General features: G+C 45.4%; 1 protein-coding gene across 1 annotated transcript in view; it reads right to left on the bottom strand.

Annotated features, from left to right (window-relative positions):
* TMEFF1 (transmembrane protein with EGF like and two follistatin like domains 1) overlaps positions 1-15321 on the bottom strand; it is a 186935-nt gene that overhangs the window by 32100 nt on the left and 139514 nt on the right. Inside the window, exon 5 of the mRNA XM_066579221.1 lies at positions 8936-9032. Coding sequence (XP_066435318.1) covers positions 8936-9032 — 97 coding nt within the window. The remainder of the gene's footprint in view (positions 1-8935; positions 9033-15321) is intronic.

Here is a 15321-nt window from a genome sequence, read left to right as displayed (position 1 = left end):
CCACTGTGTCCTTCTCCTCTAAGGTCTTTGAGGTAAGTGCTGATTATTGGCTACTTGATGGCACTCACTGTCCTGGATAGCCTTATAACCTCAGACTGAAATCGGCACATAAGATGATCACCATAGAAACCAGACAACCGCATAGATATTAGACCCCATCCCAAATTCCAAAGGGTACTATGGAAGACACAAACAAACATATATTGCACTGTACCAGCCCAGACAGCTCTATCAGTATAAGTACTCAGAGAAGCCCCACATTCCTGTCGCTGGGTCACCCTTTTCGGGGCGTGTGCTCCACTTGTTAGGCCAGTTTACAACTAGGAATAGATCCCTACCCTTACCTATCAGTTACCATGGTGTGTTTCCAGTCCCCTCCTAGTCCTGGTGGTGCTTGTAATACCCCGCTCAGACATGATAGCCGTCCCTGTCTATAGTGATTATATATTGGTCTGCCTATGCGAGTAACACATTAGTTCTGACATTCTAATTGATCGGTCTCAAACAGGTCCTCCTAGACAGACCCCCATGACGAGGTTCTCTCATCTCCGTCGCGTTCTACTACCCCATCCGAATGACTCTATTAAACAGAATGCATTCCGTGTTTTGTTTCTGTTTGCCAAGAAATCATGTATTATAATTTTCGGATCCAAACATTTAATTCCACATACCAGTTAGCATATTCTGGTACATTAATTTTCCCTGCTGGTATCCTCTTTATGACAACCATCTGTTCAAGTTTGAGCCTTCTTTCTCTAGTGCAATCCAGCAGAAATTAAAAACCAACAAGAGTTATTTCTGGAGGGACAACAGAGCGTCGGAGAGAAGATTGAAAATACGGATTCCACTAAAAACCATCAGCGCTGTATTCGCAGGCTTAGGAGCGCACATCTGCTCGGATGATATAGGCCCCTATGTCCTTCTACCGTCTGCAGACCGTTGGAGGGTCTACCGGGATGTATCCATGCTGGTACCAGGGCATTCTATGCTGCTGGGCTTTCCCAGTCTGTGGCGTACAATCGTATAGATACCAGTAACATGGCCTAAATAGCCCAGAATTAAAGGGGTTGTCTCGCGAAAGCAAGTGGGGGTATACACTTCTGTATGGCCATATTAATGCACTTTGTAATGTACATCGTGCATTAATTATGAGCCATACAGAAGTTATTCACTTACCCTTTCCTTTGCTAGCGTCCCCGTCGCCATGGTGCCGTCTAATTTTCAGCGTCTAATCGCCCGATTAGACATGCTTGTGCAGTCCGGTCTTCTCCCTTCTGAATGGAGCCGCTCGTGCTGGAGAGCTGCTCCTCGTAGCTCCGCCCCGTCACGTGTGCCGATTCCAGCCAATCAGGAGGCTGGAATCGGCAATGGACCGCACAGAAGACCTGCGGTCCACCGAGGGTGAAGATCCCGGCGGCCATCTTCGCAAGGTAAGTAAGAAGTCACCGGAGCGCGGGGATTCGGGTAAGTACTACCCGTTTTTTTTTTTAAACCCCTGCATCGGGTTTGTCTCGCGCCGAACGGGGGGGGGGGGGCTATTGAAAAAAAAAAAAAACCCGCTTCGGCGCGGGACAACCCCTTTAACTTAGTCAAGGGGGTCATAGGGGGAGCAGCTACTGCTAATATACACCATTAGAGGCGCCCGGTTCTAGAATTGGCACTAAAATGCCTGGAACATATTCTTTACAACTTCTTATATTCTGCCTATTTTCGGCTACAGGTAGACGGCCGTAATGCAAGTTGCAACTAAGAAACTCAGCGGCGCCTCGCCTTGGACAGTGTGCGGACCGCAGTCCGATGCACATGGCATTGCATGGCCTATTCTGCTCTGTACAATGGATGGGAATAGGACTTGCCATGAGTTTTTCATGCTGAGCTTGTGACCATGTGAAAAACATCCATGTGCATAGCCTGAAATTATATGGCCGGCTCAAAAACACCTCCGTGTGCGATTAGACGAATAGCAATGACTGATCGACAATTTACAAGCCGCTTTAATCGTTAACAGCACGTAGAGGTCTACTTAAAGTAGATTCATGATCTGCAGTCTAGCTCCGCCCATTAATTGACAGCGGTCTGCTTATCACTGTGTAAAGACAGAGAGCTGCTAATCATTGGCTGGAGGGTGAGGTGGGTGTGGCTATCTCACACATGAATATGCAGGACTACTTCTGCTGCTACTAATTAAATGCAAGTTTCTCCAAAAATACTGCACAGAAGTGCATAGCAGACATATCATTGGAATCAGTGTGATGAGCACTACCTTATGGTACTCAGTGAAGGCTGTAAGAATATAGTAACATAGCATGTTAGGGCTTATTCACACGGGTGTCAGTGTTTTTACCTTCGCCCACCAGTATCGTAAAAACACATGAAGGTGCGCACAAATCTAACGTTTGTGCGCCTGTTCAGATGCTTAGCAACAAGCTCTGCCACTGTCCCGGCGCTCCCATTGCAAACAGCCAGAAAGGGGCAGAGAGGAGGAGGGAAGGGGGTTGGAGTTTATCAACTCCCTCCCAATTCACTTCTCTAGCAGCTGTCATTGGCTCCCATAGGAGTCTATGCAGCCGGCGGCGGCATAAAAGTGCCCGGCCGTAATGCACTATCTTGGCTAGCCGGGCACTTTTACACCACAGAAATATGCCCATGTGAACTGATGCATTGTAAACCAATGCATCAGAGGGGTAGTGTATATCTGACGGGCTTGAAAACCCGCCCAATATCCGCCTGTGCGAATCCAGACTTAGGCTTAAGGGAGACAATGTCAATCTAGTTCAGCCTGTTTCCACCCCCCCCCCCCCCCCCTTCCAGACGAAGGCAAAAATCCCTGAATGAGGCAGAAGCCACTTAGCCCATTTGGGGGAAAAAACTCCTTCCCGACTTCATAATGACAGTCAGAATAATCCCCGGATCAACCTTCGAGTTCCTACCCGACTCCAAGACCCGAATCAACAACCCCGCTGGTCACCTAATGTCTATACCTTGCAATATCCTTCTGCACTAGAAAGACATCAAGTCCCCTCTTAAACTCCTCTATGGATTTTGCCATCACCACGTCCTCAGGCAGAGAGTTCCACAGTCTCACTGCTCTTACAGTAAAGAACCCTTTTCTGCGTTGGTGATGAAATCTTTCCTCTAGACATAGCAGATGCCCTCTCGTTACCGTCGCAGTCCTGGGTATAAACAGATCATGGGGGAGATCCTTGTATTGTCCCCTCATGTATTTATACATAGTTATTTGGTCGCCCCTTAGCGTCATTTTTCCAGGGTGAATAACCCTAATTTTGTTAGCCTCTCTGGGTATTCCAGTCCTCACATTCCGTTTATGGTGAATGGCCATGATTATTTTTGCATACCATATCTCAAGCCTGGAGGACAAGACACATGCAGATAAAAATGGCTGACCTAAAGCTCCCCAGGTTACATCAGGTCACAATTTGGCTGTAGTCTCAGTTTGTGACGACTGAAGTTGTTCTCATATGATATCCGAGAAAGTAATTACCATGTATTTTGGGTTTGTATGGGGAAACGAGTCGCGTGCAGCATAAGAAGTGATGGCGGGTTCTGCCAGCTTCCTCTGTATACGCCATGTTGGAGTCTGAGATAAATGAATGCAGATGGCGTTTTCTTCCATTTTCTGGCAATTAGATGCATTTTACACACTGTATACGGATGATTGTGTCCCTCCATCTCTGGATGTTGCTACATGACATAAGTGATTTGTGAGAGCGGTGAATAACTCCGTTACGGATCTCATTTTTCATACAGAACGTGGACACAATTCGATTCCATTCAGTGCGGCGGCGGCGGAGGGTTTGACAGCCGCATGCGTCTTCGGGCCGTGTGAACTGGAAGGGTTTGTTATTACCAGCATTATTACTGTCTATCACGTAGTCACAGAGCCGCCATACACAACATCCGCGACTAAACACTTGTATTGCTGTTAGTAGTCGCTGCAAGCCGGTGGCGACGGCCCTGCCGCTCTACAAGAGACAAGATCGTGTACAATGTAGGGGGCCGCCAGATTGCATCTCCTGCACTATACACCCGTGGGACAGAAAGGACGGGCAGTTTCTCCTTTTCAGGGGATACATAGCCATTAGAGATGAGCGAGTATACTCGCTAAGGCACATTACTCGAGCCAGTAGTGCCTTAGCCGAGTATCTCCCCGCTCGTCTCTAAAGATTCGGGGGCCGGCAGGTGACAGGTGAGTTGCGGCGGGGAAGGGGGGGGGGGGGGGGTTGAGAGGGAGAGAGACATCTGCTAGGATTTGAGGTTTGTCCTCTTCTTATGGTTGGAGCAGGAATCGGGCTGTCAGTAATCAGCCAAGCCACCGCCATAAAAATAAGTATGTGCAGATTTAAAGCCCATTGGTGAGGTTAATATAAAGGTGTATTGGTGGTCACTAAGGGGTTAATATACCGCCTGCAGAGCACCTGCGAGGGGAGTACTTTTTTTTTTCATGTAGTGTAGCTAGGGCTTAATTTTTGGGGTTATTTAAATATTTAAAGCCCACCCTCCGAAAATCAGAGTAGGGCTTATTATCGGGGAAACACGGTACTAATATATTTGGAACAAAACCCTAGGAGAAATGATGGGCATATATAAACTATACAGATCGGTCTCGGCAGATGGGTAATTAGTGCTGGATATTATTTCTCTGCCTCTGTTCTTCTTCCTCCAGTCACCACCCTGTCCAATATATATTACATGAAGCGCGGCCGCCGAGCACTAAACGCTTGCAGAGCGCGAATTAATAATTTACTGAAGTTTATTTTTTAACATGTCCTTTACTAAAACCCATCGCTGAGAGGAATTTGCTGCCTGGCTACACCCCCTCGCTGATCGCCACAGATCCCCTTTGATGTCGTCCTTGCAACGACTTGCACTTTTTATAGCGCTGACATCATCTACGCCTCACGCATATTTATAGCAGATTATGGGCTTCAAACATTTGTATATATCAACTAATAAAACTGGTCTGCTGAATAGTTTAGATCGGGGTGTCAAACGCATCTTCACTGCGGGCCTCATCAGCAATCAGGTTGCCTTCCAAGAGCCCTTTATAAGGGTCATTCACATGGGCGTATTTGTGTATCATATTACGTGTAGATTTGTTATACGCGTAACAGCTTAAAAACAATTGGTCTGCATTGGGGCATTCAGACATGCGTTTTTTTTCAAGTGTGTGAAAAAAAAAAAAAGTCGCCGCATGTCCTATTTTGGGCCATATCACAGAAAAAAATGGCCATTAAAGTCACTGGGATTATGTAACTATGCAGTGTATACTCACAGCGCAGCGTAGTCACTATATATTTATGGATGGATGCAGGAGCAATCTATGGGACCTTCTTGCGCACGTGAAAAACACGGTAAATATGCAAGTAAAAAAAACACAAGAAAATCCGAATATGTAGTGAATGCACATAGGTTCAGTCTGAAAACGCTGTATATTTTACTGAACAAACCTACATATGGTGCTCAGAATCCAAGATGGCAGCTGCTCCCTGTGCCCAGACCTCATTCCATCCGTGGCGGGATGCTTTCGTCCTGCGGGCCTTGAGTCTGATGCACGGATAATATAGAACGCGAGACATCTGATAGTCGTCCCTCACAGCACCAAATCTACAGCCTTTATAGGGAATGAAAGCCTTCACTGCAGATCTGATAGAGGCATGACTAACAGCACAAAGTCATAAGGGCGCAGTCACACCGCACATTTTAGAGCGTGACTCGCTTGACACAGCGCACGTATCTGTGCGGGAGGCCGTACATCTGCATGTTCTACTCTAGTGCGATAACATGCTGCGATTTTTCTGTCTGGCAGCATCAAGTGAGAGCAAAACCGCCTGTGTAAACACTCCCGTTACAAAGAATAGGCTGTATTTTCATGCAAGTTTTGTGCATCTCAAAACACAAAAAGCGATATATCTGCAGAAGAGAATCTCACACCTTCAGGATGTGAATATAATGAGCAGTATGTGATAAAAGAGCTTTCTGTAAAACACTGCGAAAAACAACAAATTTCTTGCCAAAGTAGGAGAGCCGCAGTCAGGGATGTCACAGCAGTCACGGAACAAGACACATGGCTGTTGGTACTAAGGTAAAGTCCCCGGGTGCAAGCACCGAGTCATGACTGACTAGTAGGGTGACGTCTCCTTGGCAGACTGTTTTTGCAGGGGGGGGGGGGGGGGGGGGGGGGTTGCCATTGCCTTCCCCAGTCTTTACCCCAAGTTCAGTACTCATTTTACGGACCTTGGAAGGATGAGTCAAGTCTTTTGCCGGCTACCTGAACCACACAGGGATTGAACCTGCAACCTTCTGTCCGTGAGCGAGAGCTTAGAACAGTCATCAAATTACTAAATAGAATAGACTCCAGGCTAATGTACCAGATGAGTAGATAAGCAGGATAATAAGCAGAAAACATTGAAGTCACAAGGCAGAAGTATAAAAATGAATATAAAACATACATGTATGTACGAAAAGGCTTGAAAGGTAAAACCTAATAAAAGACGCCTATCACCAAACTGATCTAATGTCAGAATAGGGACGGCAGGAAAGTAATAATCACATTATTAGAGTAACAGACAAAGGCTAAACTGATCTCCCAAACAGGAAACCTAATTAGTTGATCCACTGGAAACTGCAACGTAGGAAAAAATAACAAAAGAGGATATTGAAAATAAATAATTCAGCTGAGCAAACAATTAATTACTACAGTATGTGTAGAACTGGGGGGTGGGAAGGGGAGGAATAGATACAGGGAGTGTGATATCAACCCCATCGTATCACAGAGGATTAAAAACTAAAACGCTTGGGGCAGTTCATTGCCCACTGTCATCACATCCCTTAAGGCCATTGAGGACCAGAAGGCCTCCCACCCATCGGTAAGTGGAATCATTGTAAGATGCCGGAATCAGAGTTGTGGGTCAATATAAAATGGCATGATACCCGTGTAAAGCAAACTTGTTCAAATTAGACCTATGCTTATTCATCCGGTTACGCAGGGACTGTGTAGTCCTATCTACGTACTGGAACCAACTTGCACATTCGATTACATAGATCACAAAATCAGAACCCCAATTCAGAAAAGACGAGTCCATAATGGAGTCCAAGGCAACTTTGGATGCAAAGGTTTAACAACTGTGTACAATATTTATACAACAGAGACCGTGACTCTTGCCACACGTCTAGGAAGCCACCAATGATGCTAGTAAGGAAACAGAGTTCAGGCTTCCTGCGCAATCAGCTCGGAGGTTGCACAAGGTAGCGGAATTATCAGAATGTAATCGTTGGGACTCCAGGCAGTGATTCGGCAAGCCAAGGATCACTGAGCAAAGTAATCCAATGTCTGTGTGGTATCGCTTTAATCAATCTTTGTCCGGAGTAGAACGTAGTAATATCGTTGTGTTTAAAAGCATGGTCATCGGCTGAAGGGAAGCCTTCCCTGGCAGTTGGTTGGTCTTTTTTCGGGCAATCCAAATCAGGTGTTATGGGTAGAATTTTTGCCTGAAATGCGCCTCAAGAGTGTTGGCTTGGAGCTGGAAAGCCTCATTATCCGAGGAGTTCCTCATCACCCACCTAAATTGTCCAAAGAGGATATTCAATAACCACGGTTGATAATGGCCACTCTGGAAGACCAGAAAACTATTAACCCTTTGCAATCCAATTTTGGATTCAGGGTTTCCTAGGGGGCCCTCTCTTTCTGCCATTATGCAATGGTGCCATCTGCTGGCTAGAGCCAGTACTGCGGTATGGGATATGCTGGAAAGGCCCCCAACAACAGAGCAGCCTGAAATATACAGTAAGAATACCCTGCCGGACGTCTTCTGACATTGAAGCTGTACAGCCTTCAATCAGAATGTATTTAGACGTCAGACAGTGGATTGGAAAGGGTTAACATTGCCGGATTTAAAATGTGTTTTGGCTTGAATGGAGGTATCCATCTATCCAGTTATAAGACCGTCTCAACAAAGGAGAACTGGTGCAAAAAAGTCAGACTGAGAATTGGAATTCATCCATGAGATGAAATAGGTGGCCACCCGTTCATCACCCCTCCATGGAAAGAGGCCGTCCATGTATGTATTATGGTAGACAACATGGTTGTTGAAGAGAGCGTTGTACGTCAGGAGTCTATCGTCAAAATAACTCATGAAGGTTATTTCCCATGCATAGGACAGTGCATGGGGTGTGCATTATGGTTCAGTGTAAACGCACGCCCCGACTGGACGACGAATGAAAATTTGCTTGCTTCTCGCTCATCCTCTGCATGCATAAAACTGAACAACGTATCAGTGCGTGTAAACAAAGGAAACAAAGGAGATGTGAGAGTTTCTTTTTTGGCCTATACTGGTGCTTAATATACCCCACAGGGGTGCATAAAGGACGGTCCGCCCCTTGGACTAAACACTCTCTTTACATATAAAATTTAGTGAAGAGGTTTCAGGCAAATAAAGATTAATCATGTGTAGAATACTGTAAAAATGTGGTGCAACACCATTGGAATGTTCCATCTCTGCGCCATCTTGAAAGGTTTCCATTGTTCTATAAAGTTCAATCAATGTATACTAAAAAATTGTAAGGCTTCTTATATGCTTAATATTACAATTCCTCACAATTGTCCTCATCGCCGCTCGCTGCCGAGGCTGGAAACATTCCTGTTAATGCTCGAGGTCTGAAGAGCTCTCCTACCCTCAACATCTCCCACAGCTCCTTGACTTGTCGGGCTTCTCCTGTAACAAGCCAAGTACGGGGGTCTGTAGGACACTAACCAGGGCAGGCTTCCATTCTCTGGGTGCAAGGGAGGCCGTTCCCATTTATTAAAAGCGAACAAAAAGAAGCAATACATTTTCACAGTTAGGACAAATTCGAAGGATCTGCCCGGTCGGACAACCCTGTGAGTTGACCAATGTGAAGAAAGGATGATTGCACTTACCCTATATCTTCTGCATCTTCATCACACTCCGCACCATATTTGCAAGCACCGCATTTAGGATGTTTCCTATGAACCTCAGTCCCCGATCCTTCATATTCTGACAAAACAACAAGAACACAGATTGAGCGATTTCATAAAGCTTCCTCAGTATCACAAGTATACCAGTTATCGGCGAGGTTCGCACTAACGTTATGCTTTCTGCTCTGTCACAGAAGAGAAAAACGGAAAGCCGGATTCGTCCTCTTTTTGAGCCTAATGGTGCCGGATGGACTTCATTCCCTGTATTGGAATCCATGCGGCTCCCGATATCACATTCAGCCTTTTTCTGTGTGAAATGAAAAAGGTTTCGTACGATGTCGCCAGTAGAGCAAAATGTGATTGTTCCCAGTACAGAAACCAAGTAATCCTGTAGATAGGAGACCTTTTAATGGCTAACAAAAATACATGATGCTATAGCGAGCTTTCAGACCTCACAGAGTCCTTCCTCAGCAATAATGATTCATTCATGTCTGAGGAAGGACCCGGAGAGGTTGGAAAGCTCGCTATAACATCATGTATTTTTGTTATTTCATATTCTGCTATTTTATATAAGATTGGAAACTCTAGTGCAGAAATAAACATAGACTAATGATGATTGTTTAATGCTGTGAGTCCTAGCAAAGGCAGGATAGCACCAAGATTCCCATGTCTCCCTTACTGGTAGCGCTCCAGTGATGACATTGGCACCTTACTTGTCACTATGGGAGTCTGTCTGTACATTACCATAGACAGGTCTGTGCTTCCAACGAACCACCAAAGAAGCCAATCTGTGTTATGTCTTGAGTAGCAATTCCCTTTATATAATAATTTCCATGAAGAATGTATCCATTTTATTGTATCATTCAAGTCAAAATAATTGGATCTAAAGAGTATATGCATTGAGGTGCACATGAAGCTAAAGAGGCACTTGAGTACGCAGGGTATGGCGCATGCATAACCCGCGTTGTATAAGAGTACGGCTAATGCTTTGTGCTGCCGTGAATAAAAACGAGTATTGCATGTAGTTTAGGGAATAGTTGGACATGTCAAGTAATTCCCCATGTCATATGCATGTTACTATGGGTCCCTGTGCACTTTGGAATATTATGTTCTACATCATGTCACGCAGCAGGTATGTCACCCATCATATTCTAATTTACATACCCTTTATGTGTATAATTTACTCATATATGATGTGTTGTTCATTGAGCATAGCAACAATGTAAAGGACAAATAGTTCTTGAGATCTTTCTTCCATCTGTGACTCGGTGCCAACGGGTGTAAAGCGGGAGCTTCAGTACAAAGGCTGCACGCTTCTACCCATAGCACATCGGCCAATGAGAAGGGTTTTATGAGCGTCTCTCGGAATATAACCTACCAAGTGTCGTATTCTATCTACACTGTAAGAATAGTCAGTCTGATACTTCTCAGCTCCACAAATGTGTTTGTACCAAGTCTGCAGGGTTATGGAGCCTAAACCTAAAGGAAGGGTAAAGCCTGTTGTAGGGCCCAGGGAGTCCGTCTCTGACTAACACCATGGCAGAAATGATTAGTTACACCCATGGACGTCAATGCAAACAGCTCAGTGCAGAACGTATTAACCATCTGATATACGAGACTTTACTACTTTACGAGCTGCTGCAGCGCACATTAGAGCTCAGAACGACACGCAAGAGTCCTTCTCTTTTCGAGGTTCACACAATATTATGACCGATGCAGTTACTTAAATATCTAAGCCGGGCCAATTATAGCTTATCCATAGGTCTAGTATATATGTGGTGATCTAGATCACAGATAATTTAGTGACTGTAAATAGTCTGGTAGCTCCAGCAGTCATTGACTGGGAAAGAATCTCAACAAAAAACCCACTCAAATGCAATTAGTCACAGTGCACCCCGGGAGATTTCAGGGCAGAATGGAACCGGATTTAGTTTAGGCACCAATGACAGCCAAGTTCATGTCTGGAGACATCGGGGTGAGCTCCTCAATCCTGCCTTTGCTGTGGAGCTGCACACTGCCCCCTGCTGGTGTGATGGTCTGGGGGGTCATCGCATACGACAGTCGGTCACCCCTAGAGATATGAGGAACAATGACAGCTCAGCGATATGTTCAGGACATCCTGCAGCCACATGTGTTCCTCTCATGGCGGCTTCCAGCAGGATAATGCCCGGCCGCACACACAAGGGGTCACAGGAAGCCCCCACAACATTGTCACACTTCTGTGGCTACCCGGTCACCAAATTTATCACCAATAGAACATGTATGGGACCAACTGGGACACCAACTTCTACAGCCTATGAATTTACAGGAGGTAGAGGCTCAGTTACAGCAAATGTGGAGCGATATGCCGCAGGATACAATCCAGAACTTGTATGTCTCCATGCCTACCCTTATCACATCTTATATCCAAGCTAGAGGCAACCCAACGGGTACTAGAGCCTTCATGCCCGCCTGTATCACATATTGTATCCAAGCTAGAGGTGGTACAACAAGGTACTAGAGCCTCCATGCCCCCATATCAAATCCTGTATCCAAGCTAGAGGCGATACAACAGGGTACTAGAGCCTCCATGCCTGCCTGTATCACATGTTGTATCCAAGCTAGAGGTGGTACAACAAGGTACTAGAGCCTCCATGCCCCCATATCAAATCCTGTATCCAAGCTAGAGGCGGTACAACAAGGTACTAGAGCCTCCATGCCTGCCTGTATCACATGTTGTATCCAAGCTAGAGGTGGTACAACAAGGTACTAGAGCCTCCATGCCCCCCATATCAAAACCTGTATCCAAGCTAGAGGCGGTACAACAGGGTACTAGAGCCTCCATATCCCCTGTATCACATCTTGTATCCAAGCTAGAGGCAGTACAACAGGGTACTAGAGCCTCCATGCCCGCCTGTATCACATCTTGCATCCAAGCTAGAGGCGGTACAACATGGTACTAGAGCCTCCATGCCCCCCATATCACATCTTGTATCCAAGCTAGAGGCGGTACAACATGGTACTAGAGCCTCCATGCCCGCCTGTATCACATCTTGTATCCAAGCTAGAGGCAGTACAACATGGTACTAGAGCCTCCATATCCCCTGTATCACATCTTGTATCCAAGCTAGAGGCGGTACAACATGGTATGAGGATATCTCTGATGGTACCTTATGTTGGTCATAGCACATGATCACAATATATCGATGATCTGTTTCATATACCTCAGCTTTTAAGAATTCAATGTAGCACTCAGAATCCTATTATGTACTGGAGATAATAGATTTTATATTTAATAAACCAGCAGGTATTTTGCCAACACGGCCGTATGTATTAAATGGGTAGATAATTACACCTGAGTCTCCCATACTAATATAGTGTAATATTCTACAGGTGGATAAACCAATTAAGTCATTAATCTCTGAGACGTCATCCTGCCCGTTGGGTTATCTCTGGTGCAGGATCTACCCCATGAAGAGAGACACAATCATTGTTCCGACCCTTCTACCATCCCTACATATAATGGAATGAATGAACTGCATACAATCCATCACAAGAATGAGAACTGCTCAGCGAGGAGGACATGAAGCCCCAACAGATCTCAGGCAGCACTCAGATACTTTGTTGACAAGTAAGACAAGCGGCCGCCGTCATCTCCAAGCGGCGGATGCTATTGGTCGATAGCAGATTGCGCTGGATCTGAGCCAATGATCGATACATTCAGATTTCTATTAGGATTTATGATGGTCTTTGCCAGCCATCATTTATCTAATCCGGCACGTTTGTAATGTAATGTTTGCTTACTGCCTCGGCGCCTGGAACCGGCCGAGAAGACGATGAAGCAGCAAATTGAGTTCTGACAAAATCCTCTTAAGCAATGTTTGTAGAAAACCAAATGCTTCCTAAACAATCATCTCAGCCGGCGTTTATCTACTGCGCGATCGTGACACCAACCGTCCTGGGAAGCGCAGCGCCAACCAATTCCACGCATGTAGCAAAACTAATTAGTGTCCACCTGCAGGATGCCGGTCGTTAGGCGCTACCTGCTGTTCACACGTTTCCGACGCGGAAGACACGGATGTAATTCAGGTCTGCTGACCCATAATGTAGCATGCAGGTGCCGTACACCGAACACATCCAGACAACCGCAGGTTAAACTATTCCTGGTCTATACGCTACACGATTGGTCGAAGAGATTCTACTCGCCCCACTAGTTTCTTCCAGCAGTAAATAAACTTCTACTAGTTTTAGCTCCAGTGGATTCCACGTTTTGGAACAATAAACATAAGGCCGGCTGAACGCGACTGGATTTGCCTTGCGGATTCGGAGCGGCGTCTGCCTATAGGTTCCGCAGCAAATACCGCCCATAACATACTATGAAAAGCGTGACTTCAATGGAAGCTGTCCGTGCGGACACCGCACTAAAATAGGGCATGCTGTGATTTTTCCTTCGCGAGCGGAAATCCCGATGGATTTCCACCCGCGAAGGAAAATTGGAGCATGCTCTATTTTATTGGGGTGTCCGCACGGACAGCTTCTATTGAAGTCAATGGAAGCCGTCTGAGCCGTGGCCCGTCCGCGGATTTCGCGGGGAAAAATAGCAGGAGTTTAAAAAAAAAATCTGTACTGCACGTCTGTCGGCGAGTCATGCGGACCATCTGCAGTACGGAGAAGCAAGAGGATGACAGTTACGCAGGGTCGACGGTTGCAGTCAGGACCTGATTCCTTATGCGATTCCGCAGACGGAATCCGGACGTGCCGTGTACATGTACCCCTAGTCTAATATAGAATGACACTGATTTGGCCTATAACAATTTTCACAGTAAACATTATAAGGCTGCGATTAGGAATGCCGCTTTTTACCTCGCTTGAAGATTATTGCTACGGTTTTACCTTGATAATGAATGCACATTAACCCCTTTAAGACCAAGCGGTTTGTGCCCTAATCACCAGGCCAAATTTTGGTAATCTGGCAAGAGTCACTTTGGCAGAGAATAACTTTGTAAGGGACCTTTAACACAGGAGAGAATTACTAATTTTTACCATATATATCTCATTTCCAATTTTTTACTTTATTTTGGAAGCAAATTTGAAAAAAAATGCACGTTTCTGAGCTATTAAAGGGGTTGTCCCGCGCCGAAACGGGGTTTTTTTTTTTTTCAATAGCCCCCCCGTTCGGCGCGAGACAAACCCGATGCAGGGGTTAAGAAAAAAACCGTCCAGTACTTACCCGAATCCCTGCGCTCCCACGACTTCTTACTTACCTTAGTAAGATGGCCGCCGGGATCTTCACCCACGATGCACCGCGGGTCTTCTCCCATGGTGCACCGTGGGCTCTGTGCGCTCCATTGCCAATTCCAGCCTCCTGATTGGCTGGAATCGGCACACGTGACGGGGCGGAGCTACAAGGAGTGGCTCTCCGGCACGAGCGGCCCCATTTGGAAGGGAGAAGACCGGACTGCGCAAGCGCGTCTAATCGGGCGATTAGACGCTGAAATTAGACGGAACCATGGCGACGGGGACGCTAGCAACGGAACAGGTAAGTGAATAACTTCTGTATGGCTCATAATTAATGCACAATGTACATTACAAAGTGCATTAATATGGCCATACAGAAGTGTATAGACCCACTTGCTTTCGCGGGACAACCCCTTTAAGGAAACTTACTAAATTTAAACTGAATGTTGAAAATTTTTAAATATATAGTTTTTAATTTTAATTTATAAAGGATGTGATTAAATTAAATTCACTGATGTAATAAATTATTATAAGGGTACATTCATGTGTAGTGGAAAATCTGCACCAAATTGCACATCATTGATGCAGATTCACAGGGGTCCTTCATTTGAAAGAATGAAATCAGCCGTGGATCCACGTCAAAAACTGCACCAAAAAGTGTAATGTGGTATTTGACCTCGTTTTTGGTGTAGAACCGCACTAAAATCCACAGTGCAAAAATACTATAGATTTCTGATCCACACCAACATTTCCTACATGTGAACATACTCTTGTAAGTGTAATTTACTTCTAGATGTATCTTATAAAATGAACACTACACTATACAATAAGCTATACTAACTAAATGGCATAGCGGATTGTAATAGAAGGGGTTAATTTGGTGTTTGACAGTATTTTTTGATTCTCTCCCTCCGATATCACCAGGAGACCGGGGGGAGGTCAAATGCAGGGAAAGTTTGTTACTACAACAAACTTACCCTACAGGCGCTTTGAATGGCCGTCAGTCTGATGATATAATCGGGACGGGACCCGAACCAATCAGATCCCAATGTCAGCACCTGAATCATAGGCTGTTAGTAACATGATTGCCTGCAGAGTGGACAACATATATTTACGTGACGTAAAGCAGTGATGTGACTTTTCAGCAGGCG

This window comes from Eleutherodactylus coqui, chromosome 9 (assembly GCF_035609145.1).
Source record: "Eleutherodactylus coqui strain aEleCoq1 chromosome 9, aEleCoq1.hap1, whole genome shotgun sequence".
NCBI lineage: Eukaryota > Metazoa > Chordata > Amphibia > Anura > Eleutherodactylidae > Eleutherodactylus > Eleutherodactylus coqui.
This window is presented reverse-complemented; position numbering and strand designations above follow the sequence as displayed.